The sequence below is a fragment of the Lethenteron reissneri genome, chromosome 37 (assembly GCF_015708825.2).
Source record: "Lethenteron reissneri isolate LAM-NWPU_2019-01 chromosome 37, ASM1570882v1, whole genome shotgun sequence".
In the NCBI taxonomy this organism is placed as follows: Eukaryota; Metazoa; Chordata; class Hyperoartia; order Petromyzontiformes; family Petromyzontidae; genus Lethenteron; species Lethenteron reissneri.
In genome coordinates, this window is record NC_083815.1 from 6,524,958 (window position 1) to 6,543,307 (window position 18,350).

Here is an 18,350-nt window from a genome sequence, read left to right on the forward strand (position 1 = left end):
CCTGCTGATAATGCCCACGCGTGCGGGTGTGTGTGTGTGCATTTTCAATGTAGCGGTTATTGCGCTGCGCTATGGACCCTGTGACCCGAGTTCGATTCCCGCTCACAGCCAACACCAGTGACGATTATCTGAACCGGTCCTGGGCCTCCCCTAGGTCGACTCAGCTTCAAATAAGTACCTCGTGAAATATGCAAATATTGCCACCAGGGAGACAAAGTCGGCCGGGTGTGGCTGCTGGCCATCCACCCCCCTCGTGTGCCGTGCCGGCCTTGATAGGTGCTCGCTAACAGCACTTGCCCCAACAGTCTATTAAGGCTACACGGAGGATCTTTGTCTTTGTTTGTTTGTATTTGCAGCACCAGCCGCTGGGTCAGAAGCTTCTGAAGAGATGCGCCATCGTCGGGAACAGTGCCATCATGTTGGACCACGGCTGTGGAAAAGACATCGACAAGGCTGACGTCATATTCCGGTAAGATCCAACGTTCCCAGAAAAGCAATTTTCCTATGAGGCCCAGTGGATAACCCGTGAATGATTATGGCATACTTGTTCACGGTTGGGTTGCTCATTGTCACTTTGTCATTCATTTATTGCTACGAAAGGACCATTGTTAACCCAGATAAAAACCCGGTGGAGTGCTGGCACCGAATCTGGGAACCCGAGTTTGATTCCCAGCCTTGGGTAGGATCAGTGGTGTTTCCAAGGCCCCTCCTGCACAAACCTGCACCGACCAGCGTGGTGAAGTATGGTCAAACAACCCCCATGACTGAGAGGTGTGTGGATGCCTTTATCCAGCAGTGCATTAATCAAGGGCTGTGCATAACATTTATTTTAACCAGTTCAATGTCGTTGCTCTGTCTCATTCTTTGCAATTTGGGAAATTAGAGGGTTCGTGATGCGTTGTGGTGGAGCATTGTGAGCAATGAAACACACGGACCTTAGTTCACTATATAAATTAAATAGATTGGATATTGAAGAGTAGCACAATTTGACACTGAGTGACTTATTTAGCAATAATACTATTTTATTGTTTTGACTGCACTCGAAGCAGCTCGTTAAGTACTCTGCGCTGTTTTTGTGTATTTAGGGGTGCTTACACGGCCTGGATTTAATTCTGCAACACTAACGGAATTTTATCAAATATATTCAGGCTGCGGTCGGTACAGTCGACAACACTCCCCTTCCATCTATTCACGCATTTAATTAAGTTGCGGCAATATAAGATTCAGCTCACGTACACACTTTAGTACAAGTCAACATGGAGAGTATGCTTATTTGATCATTGCTTCACATGTGTGTTTGTAAAGTAAAGATAAAGGTGCAGATCCTGCAAATGACCTGCTCACGCCACTGCTGGCAGAAGGGCCTCCACAAGAGTTAGTTCTGGAAGGCCCTCTCCAGAAGGGTTTTTTGACCGACTTATCCACGCTGGCCAGACGTGTTGGATGAGGTACCCACACTTTACCCCACCACACGTAACCTGCGGCTGTTTCTAATGCTGTGGGAGAACAGAGGTGAGGGAGGTTTACACGATGCGTGAATTGTTTCGACTGCCGCGCCCGGAGACCGAACCGGTGACCTTGAGACTTCAATTCCAGTCTGACAACCACTGCACCAGGCTTCATGCTCTATGCATTTGATATTCTCTAACAAACAAAAAATTTCCCTTTAATTTTTTCCGGCACGGTAAGTCCTCGTTTTTAACGCGCGTGCACACTGCGATGCGTGTCCACGCTTCGACACGGTTCTTAACTCGTCGGGAACATGTGCACCGTTACGACGCGGTTTCTAAAGCAGTCGGCGATGAACTTACATTCTTCGTTCCTTCTTGAGCTGCACGGCCTGAGTGGCATCTTGCAGCACCCCCCCCCCCCCGCCACCTTTTACGGCATTTCTGATGGGGAATTTTTGTTTCCGCGAAACGCGGCACCTTTTAGGAGCGCACCTACAGCGTCAAATGAGGAATTGCTTGATTGTATTTGAATCCATAATTGACGCTATGCCTTTACCGAACGTCACCACAGATTTTCTGCAACATTGAACTTGGGCTTCTCATGAACCATTCATAAAGCAACGTTCGTAAAAAATGCAAACATTCTTTAAACGCCGCTATATACACTCGGGCAATGAACGTGCATGCGAAATTTGTAAATACTTCATGTATGTCGGGTGTACAGATATGCATCATTGAGTTTGAACGCTGCCTGATATTAATTTCCGTGTGTCATTTGTTTTTGTTCTTTAAGGTGCAACCTGCCCCCAATTACAAAGCAGTATGAGCCAGACATTGGCACAAAGACACACCTGGTTACAGCCAACCCCAGCATCATACAAATAAGGTGAGTTATATATCGCCTCTTCTTATCACTTGCACACTTGCCCTTTGGGACAATAACTCTCAAACCTCCTGGTTTCGAAACAGCATTTTAAGTGAATGCATGAACTCAAACACGCATATATACACGATTGTACATATACACTTGCAAACGTCCAAAGTTACATATGAGCACTTACAAAACAGAAAAACAAAGGTCTCCCCCCCCCCCCCATGTAGCCTTTTTTTCCTCCTCGAAAAGTATTTTTTTTTATTAACAAACGATTTCAGGTACACAACACAAGATGATATGAAAGGGGGTTGACACCAGCACGAACAACACATTACGGATTGCAGTGCAATGGACACCTGCAGGAACCGCACGTATCAATACACTGCTTCAATAAACTCTATGAACCTCTGGCATCTTCATAAGCTCTGATACCGCTGTAGGAGAAGGGAAACAGGGGAGAAGGGAGGGAAAGGGGGGGCCTAAATGCCCCAATGAACGCTCTTAAGACTCAATGCACACTGCAGGTGAGGTCGTCAAGGGGTTCCATGTTTGGTGGTAAGCTTCCTCCCTGCCCCTAAAGTTTTGCATTTAGACGTTCTAGAGCGGCCATTTTTGACAATGTATTGACCCATTCCTGCAGTTTGGGGGGAGCATGCTCTTCCTAAGTTGGCTATAATGGTGCGTTTTGCCGTAACATTTAACATTTGGAATAATGTATTTGCCTCCCTGGAAAGGCGTTGAGGTTTCAACCCCAACAGTGACGTTTCTGGTGAGGGTGAGATGGTTTTTTTTGTGAATGTGGTTAAAGTAGCAAAGTGATCATTTGAACTCGTTAATGTGTGGACATTTCCAAAAAATGCCTTTATATTTGAGGGGTGCCGGGGGGCATCGTGGCCAGTTGGGGTAGGTTTTGTCGAAAAAATAAAATAAAAAATAAATTAATTAAATCACGACGTTTCGATTGCAACACAAGCAATCATCATCAGGTGTGACAACCACAGCAAGAGCAATTTTACTGAAGTAGGAGAGATGCCAAGGTTAGGTCAGTTAAATAAATCAGAGAGGGGGAGGGTGGGGGGAAAGGGAGGGGGCAAATGGGGAGAGGAGGGCGAGCGCTGCAGGGACGCTGAGAGCAAAGGAGCAACATGATCGCTGCCAAGATAGATGATGGCGCACAAAGAAAAATAACCGCACTGCTACACGCTGAGGATGCAATTAACTCGGTAAAATAGACGAGTACCCGGTAAATAAGATGGAACTATGAACAGTAAACTATTACTTGGTTAATAACATCTTTCCAATGATTGCTCAATTTGTATCCATCATCTCGGTTGAAGTTATGTCTATGTTTATATATCTGGATGGCTTCATGAACAAATCTTTGATGGTATCCAGACGGCTTGCAGAGCACCTTGGTCTCGGAGAAAACAATATCATGAGAGCCCATAGCGTTATAGCAGTAAATTTACCGAAAGAACCAACGAATATGGATCCTTGCAGTCACGGAAACTTCAAATCTAGAATGTTTTGTCAAATTTGCCTCTTTAGTTAGTTAAGTAATAGCCATGGAGAGATGTAAATTGTGTTTCTCTGAGACGGGCCGAGTGAAGATGTTGTCGCATACTAGCCCAGGTGTTGTCTCTTTCGGCACTTGCTACTGGGGCACCGTTAAGGGAAGACCAGATTGTTGTCGGTTTTCGGTCATGCTACGGAGGCTTGTTTTGGTAGCAGAGTCCATGAGCCACTCCGTTGTTTGGGGGGCAGTAAGGTTTATGGATAGTTTCTTATCTCCGCAAGGCCGCTATGAGTTGGGCATACCTAATAAATTGGGAAGCGAGTAAGTGGTGTTCTGTCCATGAGTAATGTTTCCTTGTGAGTCTACTATATCTCGAATTAGCCTTGTGTTTTTATTTTGCCATTCCTGCCATATTACGGGCTTTCTTATTTATTTTGAAGAGATGGGTTTCCCCATATAGGGGAATACAGAGGAGCTAGGCCTCTTGGGTATTCTCATTTCGATTGAAAGCTTTCGTGACTGCAGCATGGATTCATCTTCTTGGTTTTTTCGGTAAAGTCACGTAGAAGGGAAGTAATAAAATAATAAAAATAAAACATAATAAAATAATTCTCACGACGTTTCGGCCACAACGCAAGCAGCCGTCCTCAGGTGAAGAATGAAAGCTTGGTGGTGTTTCATTCTTCACCTGAGGACGGCTGCTTGCGTTGTGGCCGAAACGTCGTGAGAATTATTTTATTATGTTTTATTTTTATCATTTTATTACTTCCCTTCTACGTGACTTTACCGAAAGAACCAAGAAGAGGGGCTATTCTAATTGTTTCTGGAGACGGCTCCAGTTTCGCAATGCAATCTGCAGGGATCATAATTGTGTTGAAGGAGGGGTGCAGCCGCTTGGGTTTCGCGTGTATTATCCCCCTCCATCTGAGCCGGTTTAGCTTGTTCAATAGCCCAGGAAGACCACGCCATTGATCTGTCGTGGTGCAAACACCCATATCATCGATGAAATTTAGTAGCGCGATGCTAGCGACTATAGGAGGGAGTGACCTCCCGTAGTCTCTTTGGAGCAGTTCAAGTCTGCAGGTCTCCCCATGTCGCCTTTTAACCAGACTTTCGGGGCAAGTGCTGTTCGCGAGCAAATATGGCGGCCGACACGGCACAAGAAGGGGGCGTTTGGCCAGTACCCCGTCCTTTGTCTCCCCAATCCTGATGTTTACACACCATACTCATTTAAGGCTGAGTCGACCTAAGTGAGGCTTACATATTTTCCACGTACATTCGCACGTGAGCACGTGCACATTTGCACGTGAATAACTTGGCTGCACACACGAACACACAGATTCTCTGACACACACAAATACATAGGAATTAGAGAGGCACAGCGAGAGAGAGAGAGACATGAGTGACAGAAACAAGACCGTTGACACGACCAAATCGAGAAATGGGAGTCTAGACCAGGGCTCGGGAACTAAAATAACAAGAAGAGCCATATTTTTCGAATTCGGTAAAAAAAAAAGCCCTCAATATTTTAAGAGCCTCATTGCGTGTGAATGCGAGACGGTGGGGTCCTTAATAAATAACTGCCACGAAGCAAGTCCTTAAAGAGCCACCGCACGCGGCAGGCTGCCGACCCCCTGACCTCGACGCAAGGGGAGACGTGGGGAGAAAGAGGCACGGAGAGAGAATACACGGGGAGAGAGAAACGCTGGGAGAGGACTCGCACACATTGGGGAGAGAGTCATGGGTAAAGAGGGAGACTTAAGATAAGATGAGAGGCTTGCGATAAGATGAGAGGCTTGAGATAAGATGAGAGGCGTGAGATAAGATTAGACATTTGAGATAAGAGAGAAACAACGGTTTAGTGGCAATGGGGGATGCAAAGAGACCGACACAGGAGAGAGGAGTGAAGCACTAAGAGCGAGACGCACGGCGATAGAGAGACACACGGGGATGGATGGACGCACACACTCACACACACAGCGACTCGGAGGCAGACCTCCTGATAACCCCGTTTGACTTTCGTGCCCCCCCCCCGATCTCCCTGCCCACTTCCCACCCACCCCCCGTTGCCACGTTGAGTGAGCAAACGCCACTTTACGCCTCGCTCTCGGCGATAGAAGCTGAACAATGACCCCTTCACCTAAAACGAACGGCGTGTGACGCTACCGCTGAAATGTGAACAACGCCTCTCTCGAATTCGAGGGCAAATAATTGCCGATGACGTCAGGAGGCGGAGGGGTGGGAGGTCACTTGCGTTTAGCCGTTGAAAATGTCGTCCCTCGTTGGCACCGTTGTGTGCACCAAGAACGGTGTATTTTACCCTTTTATCTGGCAACAAAACTGACACCTTTTTTACGAGAGTCATGTTTGCATAGACCACAATACCTGCAGTCATAATGCAAACAAAAACATAACTCTGATAATGTATGCACTGCACATTATCATAGTTATGTTTTTTGTTTGCATTATGACTGCAGGTATTGTGGTCTATGCAAACGTGACTCCTCGTAAAAAAGGTGTCAGTTTTGTTGCCAGATAAAAGGGTAAAAAAACAATTATCATATTTTTTACTGGAAAATGAGGTACCAATGGTGAAGAACAGTGTACTTTTGATTTAAAGCTTTCGTGACTGCAGGGATTAATATTGTTGGTTCTTTCGGTAAAGTCACGTAGAAGGGAAACAATAACATAATAAAAATGTAAAACAATACAATTCTCACGACGTTTCGACTGCAACACAAGCAATCATCAACGGTGTCCTTATAACTCTGATTGTCTCGCACTGAAGCATCTCACTGGGATTTGTAAATCTTTGTAGATTTAGATCAAGCTGTTGTTGTTGTTGGCACGTGTCTGTATGTGTAATTAATGGCCTTCATTTAAACTGGAAGTTACCCATCCCATTATCTCTTTTAAACGGGATATTGTGGGATTTTAGCTCTTCGGCGAACCGGGGTTTTCTTGGGCACGGTTTGATGGCAATCTTTCTAATTTGGGTTTTTGGGGATGTGACATTAGACCACAATGGCCTTCTCTCGTGAGTGATGTTGCAAGTGGTTTTACTTTGTTGAATGCACTTTACAGCAGATGGCTGGCCGTGGAAATTTCCCCACAGAAAATGCCATGGGGCAGCTGTGGGAATTGAACTATTGACTATGCAAATGACCACTTTCGCTCACGAGACATTAATTCTATTCTGTGAACATTCGTTCTTAGCTTTAAAGCTTTCGTGACTGCAGCAGGGATTCATCTTCTTGGTTCTTTCGGTAAAGTCACGTAGAAGGGAAATAATAAAATTAAAAAAATTAAACATAATAAAATAATTTATTATTATTATTTTATTTGAATAATATTTTATTATGTTTTATTTTTATTATTTTATTATTTCCCTTCTACGTGCCTTTACCGAACGAACCAAGGAGATTGGTTCCCATCTTTACATTTGCCTCTGACTGTTACACCCAGAATGTGCCCAATTTCATCAGAACTCAGAAGCTAAGCCAGAGATTGAGCCGGGATAGTTCTCGGAGGGGCGATCGTCACGTACAGAACAGGTGTTATAGGCTGCGGCAGCAACGTGTTTGTCAGCAGAGCGCAGTGCAGCAAAATCTTTGGGTTTAATCTTCTATGCTGCTGACATTTATGCTCCTTTCTTTCACCATCTTGCACGCACCAGCATGAGTACTTGATGTGGTGTTTCGATTTAAAGCTTTCGTGACTGCAGGGATTCATCTTCTTGGTTCTTTCGGTAAAGTCACATAGAAGGGAAATAAACACTCAGAACAGATCTGTCGGAAAGACAGTGTCTGAATGAACACTCAGAACTCTCAGTGTTCATTCAGACCCTGTCTTTCCGACAGACCTGTTCTTCACCTGAGGACAGCTGCTTGCGTTGTGGCCGAAACGTCGTGAGAATTATTTTATTATGTTTTATTTTTATTATTTTATTACTTCCCTTCTACGTGACTTTACCGATAGAACCAAGAAGATATAACCAACTACTCCCTGACATCCCACGTGGTGTGGGGAAGCCCTCGTCATCCAGCAGTGGACTGACAAAAGGGTTGTACACACACACGTCATTAAATTACAGATTCGTGTGAGTCCATCACTGCCCCCCACGCTTTCCCCGCCTGCCATTGCATGGACAAGGCTGAGTGCCTATCGCAGAGGTTCATGATTGGGGTGCAGAAGCCCTGCGTTTATCTTATCTTCCATGGATTTATTTCGCACCCTACTCCAAGGCGCTTTACAGGAATTATAACAATTGTAAATAACATGATAGTGGTTGAGATGAAGTGGGGTTCATTAAGAGTGGCGGTGTAGTTATGGGGACAGGAGGACAGGCAGGAGTGGTTGTGGAGGGGTTGGGGTAGGCCTGATCGTAGCTGGGTGGTGGTGGCAGGCAGTAGCAGGGGTAGTGGTAGGGGTCGGGGTAGTGGTAGGGGTCAGGTAGGGGTCAGGGTAGTGGTAGGGGTCGGGGTAGTGGTAGGGGTCAGGTAGGGGTCGGGGTAGTGGTAGGGGTCGGGTAGGGGTCAGGGTAGTGGTAGGGGTCGGGGTAGTGGTAGGGGTCAGGTAGGGGTCAGGGTAGTGGTAGGGGTCGGGGTAGTGGTAGGGGTCAGGTAGGGGTCGGGGTAGTGGTAGGGGTCGGGGTAGTGGTAGGGGTCAGGTAGGGGTCGGGGTAGTGGTAGGGGTCGGGGTAGTGGTAGGGGTCAGGTAGGGGTCGGGGTAGTGGTAGGGGTCAGGTAGGGGTCGGGGTAGTGGTAGGGGTCGGGGTAGTGGTAGGGGTCAGGTAGGGGTCGGGGTAGTGGTAGGGGTCAGGTAGGGGTCGGGTAGTGGTAGGGTCAGGTAGGGGTCGGGGTAGTGGTAGGGGTCAGGTAGGGGTCGGGGTAGTGGTAGGGGTCAGGTAGGGGTCGGGGTAGTGGTAGGGGTCAGGTAGGGGTCGGGGTAGTGGTAGGGGTCAGGTAGGGGTCGGGGTAGTGGTAGGGGTCAGGTAGGGGTCGGGGTAGTGGTAGGGGTCAGGTAGGGGTCGGGGTAGTGGTAGGGGTCAGGTAGGGGTCGGGTAGTGGTAGGGGTCAGGTAGGGGTAGGTAGGGTCGGGGTAGTGGTAGGGTAGGTGGGGTCGGGGTGGTAGGGGTAGGGGTAGTCAGGTAGGGGTCGGGGTAGTGGTAGGGGTCAGGTAGGGGTCGGGGTAGTGGTAGGGGTCGGGGTAGTGGTAGGGGTCAGGTAGGGGTCGGGGTAGTGGTAGGGGTCGGGGTAGTGGTAGGGGTCAGGTAGGGGTCGGGGTAGTGGTAGGGGTCAGGTAGGGGTCGGGGTAGTGGTAGGGGTCAGGTAGGGGTCAGGTAGGGGTCAGGTAGGGGTCGGGGTAGTGGTAGGGGAAAAGCACATTGCAACTTCGCTCCCACGACCCGCAGGCTAATTGTAGATTTGAAGCTTTCGTGACTGCAAGGATTCATACTCTTAGTTTTTTCGGTAAAGTCACAAAAATGACATTAAAATTTATAAAAAAATAATAATAATATTGACCCACTCTCAGGCCTGTTCTGCATTCAGAATCAGAATACAAATATTTATTTATACTGAAATAATTTGATAAGCTCTAAAGCTATTTTTGACTGATGTCTGGTAACTTGTTGTGTGCCACACAGCAACAGCTGCCACGGGGTGGTCCACTGCATTAGGGCGCCTCAGGACGTATAGTATGGGAAGTGTGATATATAAATAGTAAGTGATGAGGAAAACGATAATGAAAAAAATTATGACGACGATGATGATGACGATGATGACGACCTCCGTGATTATGATGACGACAATGACAAAGACGACGACGGTGATAATGACGATGATGACTACGATGATGACGACAATGATGATGATGATGATGACGGTGATGATGATGATGACGTTGACGACGACAGGAATGACGATGATGACAATGATGAAGATAACGACGGTGATGATGATGACGACGACGTTGACGACGACAGTAAGGATGATGATGACGACAATAATGATGATAACGATGGTGATGATGATCATGACGACAGTGACGATGATGACGACGATGATGACGACGACGATAATGACGATGATGATGACGATGATGGCGTCGATGATGACGAACATGACGATGATGACGACGGTGATGACGACAATGACGATGACGACGACGACGATGATGACGACAATGACGATGATGACGACGGTGATGACGACAATGACGATGATGACGACGACAATGACGACCGACCTAATCGTTTCCAGGTACCAAAACCTGCTGTGGTCGAGGAGGGCCTTCTCGGAGAGCATGCGCGCCTACGGCCACAGCTTCGTGTACATGCCGGCCTTCTCCATGCGCGCCGCCACCGAGTCGTCGCTGCGGGTCTACCACACGCTGCACGACTGCCACCAGAACCAGACCACCGTGTTCGCCAACCCCAGCTTCCTGCACAGCGCGGGCACCTTCTGGACGGAGAACGGCGTGCGAGCGATGCGCCTCTCGACGGGCATGTTCCTGGTGAGCGCCGCCCTCGGCATGTGCGAGGACGTTCACCTCTACGGCTTCTGGCCCTTCAGCGAGGACCTGAGCGGCCGCGCCATCAGCCACCACTACTACGACGACGTGCCGCCCCTCTGGTACTACCACGCCATGCCCGAGGAGTTCGAGCAGCTGTGGATGCTCCACCAACGGGGCATCCTGCGCATGCACCTGGAGCAATGTGACCCGTCCGAGTAACCGTCGCTCTGTCGTCACGCGAGTTTTTTTTGGTTTTGTTTTTACGGGTGTCCGGACCCACGTTGTGAGGTTTCTGTCACGTTCAGGCGAGTCGTGCCTCTGTGTAGGTGTTGGCCGTTGTGCTTGATAGCTCTGCGATCTAAAGAGTTGTTTTGGGTTGCGCTTCGTTCGGGATTGCCACCTGTTCTGGTTTTCCCAAGGTGGCCCTCATATTGAGGTGGCTGTCCCAGTTTTTTTGTGTTAACTAAATATTTGCGGATGCAAAAAGAAAACGTTCCACAATAATAAACCAATTAACACAACGTGTATATATGTAGTACTTTACCCCTTGTAAGTATCGACAGATATTTTTTCTTCCCATGATATGTCCCCGTGTTTGATTTGTACCTCAGAGGTGACAACCCTCTACCACGTGTCACTCCCCGCGTTGTCCGTCCCCGAAGCAGCTCCCGGCACGTGGAGCAAAACGTTGTGACGCTGTGCCAAACAGCACAGAGTACAACCCGAAAAAAACATCGGAGAGATAAGAGCACAGCCGCCAATCACCTATGCAGCCGTACTGCTGGGTATTGCGAGGGCCTGGTTGACGTGCTGCCAGTTGTTTCCACCCCTTTTCGCCTGAATGTTGCAAAAAATGTGCCAATTTCTCCCGTTACCTCTACCATTGAGAAAATTCGCCGAGGGTCCATGGGTTTTTTGCGAATTCTTTCCTTCTAGATTTGAAGCTTTCGTGACTGCAATGATTCATATTCTTAGGTTTTTTCGGTAAAGTCACGTAGGTAAAAAAACATTAAAAAGTAAAATAAAATAAATAAAAATCACGACGTTTCGGAGGCAACAGGTGGTACCGTCACAGCCATGACAGCTGTATCAAGTAAATGAGAGATTGCAGAAGCCACCACTCCGTTTATATAATGGTTGGAGGAGGTATTTGCAACCATTATATAAACGGAGTGGTGGCTTCTGCAATCTCTCATTTACTTGATACAGCTGTCGTGGCTGTGACGGTACCACCTGAAGACGGAAGCTTGTGTTGCCTCCGAAACGTCGTGATTTTTATTTTTTTTATTTTATTTTACTTTTTAATGTTTTTTTTACCTACGTGACTTTACCGAAAAAACCTAAGAATGTGAATTCTTTCCTTGTCAAGGTGTGTGATTGGGGGCCCTTCCCCGTCGCGTGTGGGTTTTCGGGGATGTTTTATTTTCTCTCTCGGTGTTTACCCAATCAGGTTCTGATAAGTGCCATAGGCGTTCATGAACAGAGTGAATTTTCATTCGGGTGACTAAAAGTCCTCGCGTGCTATCGTGTGCGCTCGCCACTGAGCCCGTGCACTGCCGACGTCCGCGTTTTCCCCCGGTAATTTGTGCGGAAAATTATCTGTTTGCAACTGTCGGCTGCAAAACGGGTATGTACAACAACAACAGCAGCAATAAAAAAACCAACATAATTCACAAAAGTCACGTCGCTGTGAAGCGGTCGTCATTGCCCAAATAATATATACGCTCAAAGTATTTGCAGCTGAGTGTATAATTAAGAAAAACACATCTCCTTACGCGACCGCATTTTTCCACGGCTGCCATGCTTAGGGGCTAATATGTTTTCAAGGCCTCTAATCACCTGGTTATGTGAGATAAATGTTTTGTTGGTCACAATTAATAAGTTACCGCGGTGGCCGCACACAGGTCACCACCGCAGGTGATAGATTGTGGAATATTTCTCCACGGGGGCTGTGTGTGACTCTGCTGTCCGCACTGGTTGTGTTCCTTTGAGTTGTTCAAAAGCAAAAAAAAAAGATAAATGCTCAGAATCTTTCCGCATAATAAGCTCTTATCAGAGCAGGGGCCCCCCTGCAAATATTAACTGTAGTGGAGTTATTCAAATAACCTCGTTTGTCGTTTCTGGTAACGGAGCAACCGCCTGTTCACACTTTGGGTGGACGCCCAGAATATAAGATTGTAAGCACTGCGGGAATATCGCTCTCACATGCGTGTGGAACCCACCCCCTCCACCACACAACCCCCAACTCCAAGCTAGGCAGTCACCTATTTTATTTTTACATCTCTAATGAAAAATAACTAAACGTAGATTGAAGTGCAAAAGATGAACTGCGTTGTCTTTTCTCCCGAGTGTGTTGACAAATATTAATTGGGTGTGGGTGTTCACCGCCACGGGGGTAGAGGCCTTCATAGGTGATGCTCGCTAACAGCATTTGCCCCAATAGTCTGCTTAAAGGCTATACGGATGATGTTTGTCTTTAGGGAGTTGTAGTGCCGCGGTTAGCACGCTGTTACACAAACCCGGTGACCCGAGTTCGATTCCCGCTCACGGCCATCACCAGTGGCGTTTATCTGAACCAGTCCTGGGCCTCACCTAGGTCTACACAGCCTCAAATGAGTACCTGGTGTGGTGTTTAGAAAATAACATCGCCACTGGGGAGACAAAGGCGGTCAGGCGTGGTGCTGGCCACCCACCCCCTCGTTTTTGTGCAGTTCCACTGGGGTTGGTGAATTGCTGCTACGGACTGAGCGTGCTGTGTCTGACAATCGATCGAAATGAGAGATTGCAGAAGCCACCACTCCGTTTATATAATGGTTGGAGGAGGTATTTGCAACCATTATATAAACGGAGTGGTGGCTTCTGCAATCTCTCATTTACTTGATACAGCTGTCGTGGCTGTGACGGTACCACCTGAAGACGGAAGCTTGTGTTGCCTCCGAAACGTCGTGATTTTTATTTTTTTTATTTTATTTTACTTTTTAATGTTTTTTTTACCTACGTGACTTTACCGAAAAAACCTAAGAATGTGAATTCTTTCCTTGTCAAGGTGTGTGATTGGGGGCCCTTCCCCGTCGCGTGTGGGTTTTCGGGGATGTTTGTTTTTTTCTCTCGGTGTTTACCCAATCAGGTTCTGATAAGTGCCATAGGCGTTCATGAACAGAGTGAATTTTCATTCGGGTGACTAAAAGTCCTCGCGTGCTATCGTGTGCGCTCGCCACTGAGCCCGTGCACTGCCGACGTCCGCGTTTTCCCCCGGTAATTTGTGCGGAAAATTATCTGTTTGCAACTGTCGGTTGCAAATCGGGTATGTACAACAACAACAGCAGCAATAAAAAAACCAACATAATTCACAAAAGTCACGTCGCTGTGAAGCGGTCGTCATTGCCCAAATAATATATACGCTAAAAGTATTTGCAGCTGAGTGTATAATTAAGAAAAACACATCTCTCTACGCGACCGCATTTTTCCACGGCTGCCATGCTTAGGGGCTAATATGTTTTCAAGGCCTCTAATCACCTGGTTATGTGAGATAAATGTTTTGTTGGTCACAATTAATAAGTTACCGCGGTGGCCGCACACAGGTCACCACCGCAGGTGATAGATTGTGGAATATTTCTCCACGGGGGCTGTGTGTGACTCTGCTGTCCGCACTGGTTGTGTTCCTTTGAGTTGTTCAAAAGCAAAAAAAAAAGATAAATGCTCAGAATCTTTCCGCATAATAAGCTCTTATCAGAGCAGTGGCCCCCCCTGCAAATATTAACTGTAGTGGAGTTATTCAAATATCCTCGTTTGTCGTTTCTGGTAACGGAGCAACCGCCTGTTCACACTTTGGGTGGACGCCCAGAATATTAAAATGTAAGCACTGCGGGATTATCGCTCTCACATGCGTGTGGAACCCACCCCCTACACCACACAACCCCCAACTCCAAGCTAGGCAGTCACCTATTTTATTTTTACATCTCTAATTAAAAATAACTAAACGTAGATTGAAGTGCAAAAGATGAACTGCGTTGTATTTTCTCCCGAGTGTGTTGACAAATATTAATTGGGTGTGGGTGTTCACGGCCACGGGGGTAGAGGCCTTCATAGGTGATGCTCGCTAACAGCATTTGCCCCAATAGTCTGCTTAAAGGCTATACGGATGATGTTTGTCTTTAGGGAGTTGTAGTCCAGCGGTTAGCACGCTGTTACACAAACCCGGTGACCCGAGTTCGATTCCCGCTCACGGCCATCACCAGTGGCGTTTATCTGAACCAGTCCTGGGCCTCACCTAGGTCTACTCAGCCTCAAATGAGTACCTGGTGTGGTGTTTCGATTTGAAGCTTTCGTGACTGCAGGGATTCATCTTCTTGGTTCTTTTGGTAAAGTCACGTAGAAGGGAAATAATAAAAATGCCTTTGTCAAGGCGCCTCTTCCCCCTCCAACCCAGTTTAAATATACGCTGCCAAGCATGGTGGTGCCCATTCAGACGCTGTCTTTCCGACAGACCTGTTCTTCACCTGAGGACGGCTGCTTGCATTGTGGCCGAAACGTCGTGAGAATTATTTTATTATGTTTTATTTTTTTAATATTTCCCTTCTACGTGACTTTACCGAAAGAACCAAGAAGATGGTGTGGTGTTTTAAAAAAAAAATCGCCACTGGGGAGACAAAGGCGGTCAGGCGTGGTGCTGGCCACCCACCCCCTCGTTTTTGTGCAGTTCCACTGGGGTTGGTGAATTGCTGCTACGGACTGAGCGTGCTGTGTCTGCCAATCGATCGTTTCCTCCGATATCTGGTCACCTCCCTGAGCACGAGAGGCAAGACGTGTGTGACCCTTTAGAGATTGTAGACCTCAATACGAGGACCTTACACCAAGGCAAATGTAATGGGCGCACCAACGTACCGTGTGGGTGAACCCGTGTCCCCGCTAATGTGGGGGAACGGCATCGCAGTTCGAGTTCTCCACTAGTTTACTCCACTTATCCGCGGGAAGTATTCACGGATAATTATAGGATTGTTTGAAGGTAATAGGAAGACGATTCCCGGTCAGTATGGGACAGAGCTCAGTGACCAAAGTAGGAAGAAGAGGCATTTTTTTTTCTAATTCAGTCAAAATGTCAATATTTCACGAGCTGCAATGCGCGTGGTGAACACGACACTGTGGACATTAATAAATGACGTCATGAAGCGGTCCTTAAAGAGCCGCATAATTATGCATAGAGGGGTGGATAATTATGTTTACCCACTCCACAGATCCTACAGACAAAAGGGGTTGCGGATAGAGGAGTTCCCCTATAAGTGAGTTAACGAATAAATCTTAGCCGAATTTTTTGTTTGTTTGTTAAATCGCTCCATATACAAAACTGTTCCGTATACATTTGTTTTCATCATTGTGTCTGTCGGCTTCGTTCTAAGCGCGATTGTGGTCGTTTTGAAAGTTTGCAGAGTCAAAATCAGAAACGGTTTTAATCACCATGTAAGTTTGCACAAACAAGGAATTCACTATGGCGGGACGGTGCATACATTGAACAAGTAGGAATCTTAACTTATATAAAAGGTAAACACTCTAACTATACTAACGTTACAAAGTATAAGTAATACTAAAGGGCTAAAATCTTTAAAATTATGAATAAGTAGACCTTATAAAATGCGAAATGTAAAATGGAGCAGGATTCATGGCACCTGTGGCTGTCGTGCAGATGACCTCAACCGTCAAAGCCCAGCGAGGTGCCGTAGTGTCCCACGTTCATTTGCGCCACACGGCAGATGTCCGCAAGTCGCACCGGCGTTTGACCTGACATTTGCCTCCCTTTAGAGGTGTAAGTGTTTCGTGCAGCCATATAGCAAACACATCATTCAGAATCAGAATACCTATTCACACTGGAGAAATTCTATGAGCTATACGGCTCTTTATTCACAGATGTCCAGCAGCATTATTACATTGACGTCAACATCATTTGCACTCGTGCGAAATGATGCAAATGTGGCTCATGGGCCTCATAGTGTAGAAGTGGGAACTCCATATTTATGGTTAGCGAGAGGCAGAATGCAGCATTGAGGATTGGTGGCTATAATGTGCTGATGAGTCCTAATTCTGACAAAACCGGTCCTGCTGTCAGTCACATTTGCTCACATTTATACTGATGGTGACTTTCCACAAGAGGACCACAATGCACTTCTTCAGGGAATACTGGTGGTTTTTGCATACTGCACAGAGGCGCCGTGCTTTCTGTCATGTTTCTGTGTATTGTTTTGAACTTATGGATGTCCAGCCGACTATTATTTCGTTACGGTGGGGTTTCCTCGACATTTAAAGGTTTGATTGTCGATTCTTGCTGTATCTCGTCCGTCTGCCTTCAAGTCTTTTCCAGATCCAGTTGGGAGTAATGGATTTGAATTGTCTTGGTATAAAGGTCGAACCACAACATCCCAATGAATTCCGCACTTTTCGTGCATTTTGTTGTCATCATCTGCAACAAACGGCACCGCTGTTCAGCCCGCAGAGTTGCGATGTCAATGTGCGTTGCTTGGTTGTCCTTGTGAAAATAATAATGATTGGCAATGGCTTTTTTGCCCAACAAAATGTCAAGGCGTAGTACTGAGTGCACTGTGAAGTGTGCCTTGCGAATTGCGAAAACGTTGGGAAGGCCACTTCGGATGAGTGCCGCTTGCTCATGCGCATGTTTTCAGGGATGGACTAAATATCGAGTCGAGCGATAAATATCGGCAAATGTTCACCCTTTATTTGTAAGTATAACGAATCCGATGCATCCGACTGTTGAGTGTTTGGCCTGCAGTTATGTATTATTTATTTTAACAATAAGCCGTTATATTCCACGAATTCAAATTCCATAGAGCAATGACAATATTTATTCAAAGAGCAAGTGGCCAAATCTCCCGAGCAACACTTTCCTGCATAAAGAGTCTTGAGACCCGATTAAGCTATTCCCATACGATGAGAGGATCCGTGTAATGCGCTGCATTTAAACATTGTCTGCAAAAAGACTGACTCGTGCCAATGACTGCCAATCTACAATTCAGTCCGGTTACTTGCGTTGATTGTCATTTAATTTCAAGGCCCAATTAAGGACCCAGCGAACTTGATGGAATTTGTTTTAAAGTGTGCTGACATTGCCATGATCTTTACAAATTGCCGACAGTGATTAAATTGCCATGAACTTTATAAATACCCGACAGTAAAGGTCAATTTGACACGTGATTTGGAATTCCCAACCAGAATTGGACCTTTGCCAGAAATCCATATTCCTGCGGCAGAGGCAAATCTCACTCTCTGGCGTGCGTATTGTCTGGCATGTTGTCCGACGTATCGCTGGTTCCTGAAGATACTCCCAATACTCGGGAGTGAAACACCGGACATCAAGCCAAACAACACCACGTGGTGCTTATTAGCAAACGCGTCAGCACAACCACGATCAAAACCTACGCGTTAATTCGAGGCGAATAACGAAAATTCCAAAAATGCTTCCTGAGAGAATGTTGTCACGTGACTGCAGGTTTTGCATTTCCACCGCCCGCATTACGTCCCTGATTAAATTCTGATGAAAGTAAATACCTTTGCGACTGGCAGGGGAATTCCTCTTCAACAGTTTTCCCTTTGCAAAGATCAATCACTCGTGACACCATTTCCAGGCCGCCCTTGAACATGGGCAATACTTCATCTATTATTAAAATGCAGTGCAAAGTTAAGAGCGGCAGTGGAGGCCACTTCAGGGATTAGACTTTACGACAGCTCGTTGCATTCCTGCGCAAAAGTGGGCTCCCATGAGCACTTCTTGGAAGTGAAGACTCTTGCATGCATACCAAACGCCTGTCACGACTTGACGAAGCAACAGGCACATTGTGGAGTACACCGAGCGCCGCGTGTGCGTGTGTGTGTGGCAATGTGGTTTTTGCGACTTGAAGCAGGACAGTGATACCTCGACGCAGGGGCGGTTTCTTCGTTAGGGCGATTGGGCGACGCACCACCAATGTCATTCAACCACAGAGTCACG

General features: G+C 46.7%; 1 protein-coding gene across 2 annotated transcripts in view; it reads left to right on the forward strand.

Annotated features, from left to right (window-relative positions):
• ST8SIA1 (ST8 alpha-N-acetyl-neuraminide alpha-2,8-sialyltransferase 1) overlaps positions 1 to 18,350 on the forward strand; it is a 40,172-nt gene that overhangs the window by 12,146 nt on the left and 9,676 nt on the right. The window contains exons 3-5 of one of the 2 annotated variants that reach the window (XM_061566744.1): positions 357 to 469; positions 2,245 to 2,337; positions 10,105 to 10,559. In XM_061566744.1, the coding sequence (XP_061422728.1) occupies positions 357 to 469; positions 2,245 to 2,337; positions 10,105 to 10,559 (661 nt within the window). Of the gene's footprint in view, positions 1 to 356; positions 470 to 2,244; positions 2,338 to 10,104; positions 11,383 to 18,350 lie in introns of those variants that run through there. The other variant, XM_061566743.1, reaches the window with a different exon arrangement.